At 46.2% G+C, this 9,711-nt stretch overlaps 1 protein-coding gene across 1 annotated transcript; it reads left to right on the plus strand.

The window, feature by feature from the left end:
• Positions 1 to 8,888: 8,888 nt before the first annotated feature.
• On the plus strand, positions 8,889 to 9,476 carry DCS_03345 (uncharacterized protein; the record flags this gene model as incomplete). Its single annotated transcript, XM_040800664.1, has 1 exon — positions 8,889 to 9,476. The coding sequence occupies one exon, from the start codon at positions 8,889 to 8,891 to the stop codon at positions 9,474 to 9,476; it is 588 nt and encodes a 195-aa protein (XP_040655697.1).
• Between the last annotated feature and the right edge of the window lie 235 nt (positions 9,477 to 9,711).

The raw sequence follows: 9,711 nt of genomic DNA on the forward strand, positions 1-9,711 counted from the left end.
ATATAGAACTTATTAAATCAATTGAGTCTATAGAAGTTAACATACCTGTTAAAATAACTGGTATTCATACTAGTAAGACTACCTAAATAGGATACTATCCTATGTGTGTTGCTACTCGCAACACCTGGCAGCAGTACTACTGCTCGCTAAGATACTACTACTGTACTGTACGTACAAGTAGTATATCGAGTTCACGAATTGCACTTGCTATGCAAATTCTCCTCGCTCCGACTTGGTACTACTGATGGCAGTACTACTGCCCAGCCAATTTACTACTGTTGCGCGTTTCGTGCAACTAGTACTTGGTCAACCAAGCAAGATTATTGGTCGGACCGTCAATTAACGCTCTCCAAACTACTACTAGTAGTTGCCCACTAACAGTACTACTGTTACGTGCTAGGACCCACTCAACTGCAACTAGCAGTTGCTTGCTAGTAGTACTACTACTAGCCCACTTGACTACTGCAGTACTACTGCTGTACTGTCGCAACCGAACCCTAATACTAACTAACCCTACTAGTTGCATCCAACTAGCAGTATGACTTAACCAGAGTATTTGGAGCTGCATTATATGCAGGCAGATTGTTCGGAGATGCATTGTGTGGAATCAAACAGAATTCCAACACGTGCACATTGCACTGATTGAGGTACTACCTCTCAGGTATAAAATGGTCCTACTTTTATTACCCACACAAGCTACACATACAAGCAAGCACAAGAAACACACAAGTCTTTCTTTTCTGAATCGCATCTTAGCACTACTATTTGACTTGTTCAAATCTGTATTCCCTGCCCAGTTACTAACTGGTGCACCTCCTACTGTTACTAACAGCCGTAATTGATATCCATTTTGGATAGTCCGTGCAACTGTACTTCTACTGTGCACCCTTCCTATTTTACCTCTTTATTTCAAGAGGTATTTCCCCTTTTGTTTTAAGAATAAAATTAGTAATATAATATTCCATATTATACGAACAAAAACACCATTTCTATTATACCTACGGGACCCAGATCGACTAGGGGCTTATTTTAACTTATAGAAAAATATAATAGTCAAGCAGACTATAACCGGTAAAATTACAATACTAGTTACAAGGAAATAGGGACACCCTTGGTTTTTATTACGACTAGAGGAAAATGCAGCTATTTATTTAACGGATATATAAATACGACAAATATACTGACAATGTGGATCAGTTACCAAGTTACACAATCTATTGCAATGTTCTGGCAATAAGGTAGAACACGAACGGATTGTACTAATAAATAAATTATTCTATTACTACTAAATAAAGGGGAACGCACCTACTAGATTTAAATTTACGTTAAAGGACGATATGGAATTTAACTATAATATTATTGTCGATATTATAGACCTGGAAAGTAACAAAACCCTATATGTAGTTGACGAGGCAACATTATTCCAGGCAGTATGAGTTTTACCTAATCTTAGTGTACAGGCTACTTGGGAAAAGTTACGAGAATACTAGATTAATACGTACCTGGGTCTATGTAATACATATGGGGAGGTGTGCCCATATAGACAATAGACCAGTTAACCGTTCGACCAAATGGCCAAACTGTCAAAAGATCCGCCAGTATCCGCACTTAGTGCGGGCACTGCACTTCACATTCGCTTATAAGGCCTACACGCCTGTGGCGCGCCTTACAGTCTACCTGATATACTAACTACAGATGCCGGTACTAATTTTACTGCATCTAAGGTCCGAGCAGAGGTACGATTAATAGGAATTATATACTACCAAGTACCAACAGAAGTACATTAGTCAGTAGGCAAGGTTAAACGGTACTACTGACTACTACGCCGGGCATACCAAATTATTAGCAAGGAACTAGGAGGATCGGCAATAAAAGCAGTAGTTTTACAAATGGCTATAAAGGCTATAAATGATACTATAGGACCTAATGGCCTTATGCTAATGCTCCTTGTTTTTGGTACATTACTAAGACTATATATAGATTCCCTACCGTTAGCAATAACAGTAAAACGCGCACAAGCTATAAAAGCAGCTATAATGGAATTACGGAAGATCGGTACAAAACAAAAGGTCAATAAGACACTATAAGCCCGTAACGGTCCCGATACTTTAGCAGTACTACCATTATCGTTACCAACAGATAGTAACATTCTTGTATATTGTACAGCAAAGGGTACGGAAAGGGCGGGATAGACTGGACCTTATAAGGTACTAGGAATTAACGGCACCAATATTTCCGTAAATATAGGTATAGGGGTATTAACATTCCGTAATAGTTACGTTAAACCGTACTACTAGGAACAAGAAGACGCCCGTATAATAGCAATACTAGTAGCAGTACCAACTACTACACACCGTAACTAAGCAATACTAGTAGTAGGACCAATTACTATATACCGTAACCCGGATATACCAGTAAAACCAATTGCAATAACTACTACCTGCCGTAACCTACTACGCACAATACGTTAACAGATATCCTATAATAAGATATTTATACAGCTGTTTGCTACAATACAAATATTGGATATGCATAGTGCATTCTTATTACAGAAGGAAAAGGGAAATAGGGAATTATTTCTATAGTTGCATATTTAAGGAAAAATCACAACTATAGGCCAACCGTTTGAGTTATTAAATACTACGGAAATCGATAGCCTTATTGGGCGTGGTATTATTATTGTAACAGATATGGAGAGGTGTGCCCATATGGACAATAGACCAGTTAACCGTTCGACCATATAGCCAAACTGTCAAAAGATCCACCAGTATCCGCACTTAGTGCGGGTACTACACCTCACATTCGCTCATAAGGCCTACACGCCTATGGCGCGCCTTACACCCTCTAACAAAATATCGCCTAGGGCGCGGTAACGGTCCGATTTATTTCCATAATGGCCGGATCCAAGGCCAGATCCGCGTCCCAGAGGGGGGGGGGGGGGGCGCCCGTAGCAGCAGACATAATAGTAGCGGCGGGGAGGGAAGGTAAATAAATTCCTACCGAAAGGACCAAGAGCGTTGGTACAACTCCCCCGCGAAGCATACAATATAAGCGTAACAAGGGTACAGCGACCTACCTTATAAGGGAGGAACAATAGCAACGAGAGAAATAAATAGTTCCTACCAAAACCAGCCTATTTGTCCAAGCGCCCGAAGAATATACAAAACGGACCTAATAAGGAAGTGGCAACCTACCTTACGAGGGGGGAACAATAGCAAGGTAGAAGTAGGTACGGTAGGGGCGGCGCGAAAGTCGATAACAAATCGTACGGCGGGAAACTTAAGGATAGGTAGGTATAAGAATTAAAAGAAGGAGGAACAATAATTATATAGGAGGTAGGGAGAGAGAAGGTCAATACTGTTAAAATACTAGTATTTATACTAGTAAGACTACCCAAATAGGATAGTATCCTATTGTTACTAGTAGTACTACTACTAGTAACGATGCTATACTATACTGCGAGTATTAGTAAGTATATAGAGTTGACTGATCAACGTACTATTTCTCCGAACCACAACTCGGAGCGACTGGCGGCAGTACTACTACCGACCAACTCACTACTACAATACGACTCGTATACGTAGTAGCCAGTCGACGACTGGAGCTAATTAATCGGACCGACAATTACCACTCTCCTAATCACTACTAGCTCTTGCCAGCCCACAGTACTACTATGGGCCGGGCCACTCAATTATTATGTGATGGAATCAGCTAAACTTATGACTGAAACGAGCCATCTAACCTTATGACGGAAGCAGTCAACTATGGTATGACTGAAACAGGCTATCTAACCTTATGACAGAAGCAGCCAACTATTGTATGACTGAAACAGCCATCCAACTGTATAATGGATTCAGCCATCAAGCCATAGTACGATGGTATCTCCGATCAAGCCGTTGAGCAATGGAAACGGCGATCTGTCCAGACCCATTGGGTATTGTTCTGTAGACATAAATAGCCGCTCTTTTCCTGTACTGTAGCTAGAAGAAATAATTGTATTTGTTTGTATAATTTGGTACTACCAATTGTGTACTCTTAGTTACTAACTGGTACCTCTTATTGCTGTTACCAACAGTGTGATTGATTCCCTAGTCCGTACGATACACTTCCACTACCCCCTCCTCTTGCGTACATAAATTGCAAGAAATACAGTAGGGGCGGCGAGTGGGCAAAGCGGGGTAAGGCCGGATGCCTTAGGCACCCGGTAAATACCTAACGAGACCCAGTTTCGTCGAGCTATTTCCGCTTAGACTGTTGGCGAGCACACACGGCTAACGTACGTGAAGCAGGGGTCACCCGTCAGCTGGCAGGGTAGACGCACCTCTCACCAACCCACGTGGGCCACTCGACGGCCGTCATAGGAAGATCGACAGCGTAGGCGAGAAGAGAGAACACTGAATGGATGGACGGATAGATGAATGAATGACTGGACGAATGACGGAATGAAGGCAGGATGGGGTTTTGGTACGGCAAGCTTCCTAAAAAACCATTTTGCCCCGTGAGTTTTTTGGGGGGAGGGGGGGTAAGTACTGGCGACGGGAAAGGATAGCTCTAGGCCTCCTTGCGAAAATAACTTAAAATAGAGAGAGCGAGACGGTATGTTATGGTATCGGGCTTGGCCCGATATAGGACATAAGATGGAGGGAGCCAATGGACCTACTGGGGAGCGTATATAAACTAGAAGCCCTAACCGACCAGTAGTTTTCCCTTTGTGAAGTCTTTTAATAAATATCATTAAGAGTCCTAAAGCAGCTGCCTAGCGACTCCGTAACAACAATACACAATAGTATATATAGGGGATATAATTCCCATACACTTACTCAAGACAAGGATTTCTACCAGTCTTATCCATATTCTACATACGTGACTATCTTGTTATATGATATCCCCTGTCGGTAGACGACGTTCATCTACTTTTTGTTTCCTTCGTCTAGCTTTTTCTTGTTTAGTTAGCGCTTGTGCTTGTTTTTCTGCTGCGTTTCCTTTTTCTCGGGCTGCTTGATTTCGTTGATTTTGGGCATTTTGTTGATTTTGTGCACTTTGTTCATTTTGGGTTTGTTGTCCATTTGTAACCTTGTCGATTTTCGTTCGTAACTCCGGATTCTCATCTAATTGTTTTGCAATATTTTCGATCTCGTTATTGATGTCAAGGCCCGCTTGACTTTCCGATTTAGGTGTACCATTGAATTTTTTAATAAGATCCCTCGCATACTGTACGTAATTCTCGTCTGCTTTATCCGCAACAAGGACCGGAATCATCGCAGTATCCTTTAGCTGGTCTTTGAAGACATATAACCGTCGGTTATCTAACGAGAAATAAATTGTACCAACCTGTACAACTCGTATTTTATCAAACCCGGTTTCTTTTATTTTGTCGCCATCTCCCGTAGTGATTGTTTTAAGCTTGTTGATAGTGTCGAAGACAGTTCCCAATCTCGTGTCCGACCAGTATTCATTTATTGTTTTTTGGCTAAACCTAATGGAAGAAAGTTGTAATTCCGTTTCTATTGTCCCTTTGGTAAATGTAAAAGGGATCGCAAGAATGCCACTAAGCCATAAGGCAATAATAGAAAGAGCATAAGTAGTCCTCATTGTATCGGCTAGGTATTTCTGTAGGACGTGGCGAGCTGAGAGAGTAGTGTATCGAGTCCTCTATGCTTATAGGGACAGTAGTGACAGCGGTTTTTGATATACAGTTTCTCTAATGATATTGAAGTTCGGATTCTTCGACTTTATATAGCCCGAAGGCTTGCGAGGTTAAGTAAGTTTGTAATCTGCAACTTACCTTGTATACCGTTGTGGATAGCAAGTGGTGGTAGCGGTGGCCAACCAGCAGTGCTGCGCAAACTCGTATATAATACGAGCGTCTTCATGTACGAAGACGCATTGCAGAACGTACTCGTAGTGGCGCATTTGAGTATCTCTGCCGCTAGCAAAGACGCAGGTCCTAATAATAAATAGCCGTAGAGTGGATTATCACTCTATCTCCAAACATTTACAAGGGCTGTAAGAGCCAGGAAGCTAAAAGGGCTGGATTATTTGTGTCTCGCGAGAAGTACCCTAAATTAGCCAGTTCAAGCGCTGAGTCGTAATACTTGGAGCTTCGACAAAATATCACATTAAGAATACAAGTACAAAAGGATACCATACTCTAGAACAGCGCTGCTATTTGCACCAGTACGAGGACGAAATCCGAGGAAGTGTACGAGAACTGTACTCGTTCTTTGTTGAAGCCAAACCCCTGCCCAGCGACTCGATGGATCTCCCGGATTAAAGGTGTAGGGCGCAGTACGATTATTACAAATTTGTTCCCCGCAACTCAGGCGCAGTCCACCTACTGCAGTTGCCGTATGGCCAGTTTGTCCGCTTGTCGATATCATTGCGATTATTGTATAATTCTTAATGTACAGGTCGCTGCGTCGGCATTAAGCCGCAGCCAGTGTCAGTTTCTTGGCGTTGTTCCGCAGCGTCTTCAACAGAATCCTTTGGATCCTGACGTACTCCTTGCGTCCAGTAAAGTGATGTCGGTCCCGCATTAAATAGTCTAACAGGGGCCAGCTTTTGTCCAATTCTGGTGTTGTACTTCAAAATGTAACGCCACTCTAAGTACGGAGTTAAGATCCTACATATTGTGATATCTGGATACGTAGATCTAAAAGTAGTATAGTGGATAATACAAGCCACAGTGAATGCAGCTACAGTAAGTAGACTACTATATAGTAGATCCAGCTCCGGAGTACTCCGTATAGTACATGAGTATTCCTAATTATACAATCCTTTTTCTCTATTCATACGACTTTTCGTCTAGCGCCCTACAACGCCCCGCGATAAGTTTCCTCTATAAATATATACATAAATATAGCAACTGTTATGTGACGCGGCTTTTTATATATATAAATATAGCAACTGTTATGTGGCCCGGCTTTTTATATATATAAATATAGCAACTGTTATGTAGCCCGGCTTTATATATATATAAATATAGCAACTGTTAATTGGCGCGCGCGCGAAAAGGTACTTGCGGTCGGCATCGTCGAGTCAAAAAGGTGCAGTGAAAAAGATCCACCGCCGCGCGACCGGGCGGAACGAATGCGTCGACGAATAAATACGACATCGCATCGGCCGCAGAGGCACCCGGGCGGCTGCAAAATAATCCTTCATGGTAAATTTTCGTTGTCGGGAATTTTGGCGCGACAATGGTTGGGTAGTGGGGGGTAGGGGAGTAATAGCGGTGTGTTGGTTACCAGGTGATGGCGGTGCTCAAAAAAAAAAAAATCCATCGAGGTAGCTGGGCCAGACCAACGGCAGACAAGAGTATCTATCCGTACGTATACTTGGGTCAGTTGGATTCTTTCAATTGCCTTGGTTTGGCATAACAGAAAAAGGTAAAAAGGTAAGTAAGTAAGTACTTAGGTGAGTAGGTAGCTAAGCAACAGCAATCGGCAACAGCAACGGCAACGGCAACAGCAACAGCAACAGCAACAGCAACGGCAACAGTACCTGCAACTGTCAGCAACAGCAACAGCAACGGCAACGGCACCTGCAACTGTATAACCTACACGTATCCGTACATGCACGTACGCCAAGTAGTCGTATTATTGCTTCGTGATCCGTCGACTTGTGGGGCCGGACCCGGCTGGCCGGTTCAGTTTCCTCTTGCCAAGCAGGGCGAACGCGGCTCGGTTCGGGATGACGGACCCCTGCCCTTCGTGTCCAGCGGTTCCTCCTTTCTCGACCCTAGTTCTCGTGACAACCCATCGGTAGATGGCCTTGTTCGCCCGACTTGTTCCCGTCGACAAGGACACTCTTGGCTCTTCCCTTTGGCACCCGTCGTCGGAGCGTCCGTTTCCCGCCAGTGCATGTTTGAGGCTCGGTGGAATGGTGTCAAGTGCCGCAAGGCTGACCCATCATCCCTTGCTGCCACGGTCACACCGGCGCTCCTCCCTTGCCGTTCCCCGTATTTCGGTCGAGAGAGGGGGGCGGTGCGGAGCAATCACCTGTACCGCGCAAGCGAGGACGAGTTTGGACAAGTCGTCAACCGGGACGCACACTTGCATCGGCCAGTCCGTCGGTTGAATCCATCTTGGCTGGGCGTCCAAACGACAGCGCGGTACAATGGTAGGCTGGGCAGCGGCAGGAATGCACCACGCTTGCCAATCGTCCATTGTCTAGCATTCGCATGTGCAAGGTCATGCGTAGCCTCGATTCGTCATCTACAAAGCAGGGCTTTTCTGCCCATCTGCGTCGGCCATCGCTGCCTGGGGCCGGCCTTCATGGGCGAGCCCAGCATGCTCCTTGGGTCAACGCGGAATTCTGCAGCCTGCATCTCGCACTCGGTTACTGCTCATCATATTCGCCATCTTCTGCGTACACTTTGTCCCGTAAGTCTCGTCTGATGCAACGACGGGCACCGATGGAACGATTCTCGAGGAGGGCACTCCTCACGATGTCTGTCATGCACACACCCACATCGCATGCCCGCTTGGTGATGACGGCAATCGACAAGCATGGCACATGAAAATATACGTATGAGCAGAGGCAAATCATTGCATCAAATGCGGACTGTGCGATGGATGATCAAGGTCTGGGTGTCGAGAGGGCAAGCGAATGGTGTACGTGTGCCGTTCAACACGGCCGAGTATTACGCACTGTAGGGAAGTGTTGGCCGTCGGCTGTGGAGCAGCTTTAATCCGGCCACCAAGCCCCTGTCCAGCTCTGTCAGGTGACGCTGCAAGTTTTCGGTCATCGCAACAGACGATTCACCCATCTTGAAAACAACTACCCACCACCACCACCATCACTAGGTGTCCTACGACTACGCCGGCAGTCAATCTACCTTTTCCGTCGGCTATCATCCATTTCTTGGTCCCCAGCGAGCCGCCGCCGCCATGATCTGCTCCTCCTGCCGCGCCTCCTTGCGCCAGACGCGCATCTTCGATCGACCTCCCTCGGCTCTGCGATCCTTCTCCCGAACCAGCCTCGCCGTCCCATTCGCTTCCTCTAGAGGCCTCACGATACCCGAGTCCCAAAGGCAGCAATGTCGACTTCTTCGAACCCCAAGACGGCGGCCAGCTTCCTTGGCTCGACTCTTCTCGGCCTCCGTCTCATCCGCTCGACTCTTCTCGGCCTCCGTCTCCTCAGCCTCTTCGGCCTCGTCCAACGCCTCCTCCTCTCAAGGCAACCCTGCTCGGCAAGAATCTGGAGAGAGGCAAAAGGAGGAGGAGGAAGTGGAATACATGTCGCCCGCCGAGGCCTCCATCGCCGCCCTCCTCGCCGACAAGCTCGCCCCGACCTCCCATCTCCTCGTACAGGACGTCTCCGGCGGTTGCGGCAGCATGTACGCCATCCAGGTCGCCTCCCCTCGATTTCGCGGCCAGTCCCTGCTCAAGCAGCAGCGCATGGTCAACGCTGCTCTAGGCGACCTCGTCAAGAGCTGGCACGGCGTCCAGATCCGCACCATCGTCCCCGACGAGTGATTCATCGCGACAGCATCCGTGCGGCATCCTCCTCGTGCGCAAGCACACTATGGAAGGCGTCCATGAATTCGCTTCTCTCCGGACGGCGCCCGAAAATCTTCCTAGCCTCGCCGGCGCTGGCAAGCAACGAACAAACGCTCCATGAAGCTGCGCTCGTAGTGGAATAGACTCGAACGAGGGATGCGAAATCGTCATCGCCTGCGCCGTGCTGGAAACGATGAAGCCTGTGAAGCTG

This window comes from Drechmeria coniospora, chromosome 02, assembly GCF_001625195.1.
Source record: "Drechmeria coniospora strain ARSEF 6962 chromosome 02, whole genome shotgun sequence".
NCBI classification, from domain to species: Eukaryota; Fungi; Ascomycota; class Sordariomycetes; order Hypocreales; family Ophiocordycipitaceae; genus Drechmeria; species Drechmeria coniospora.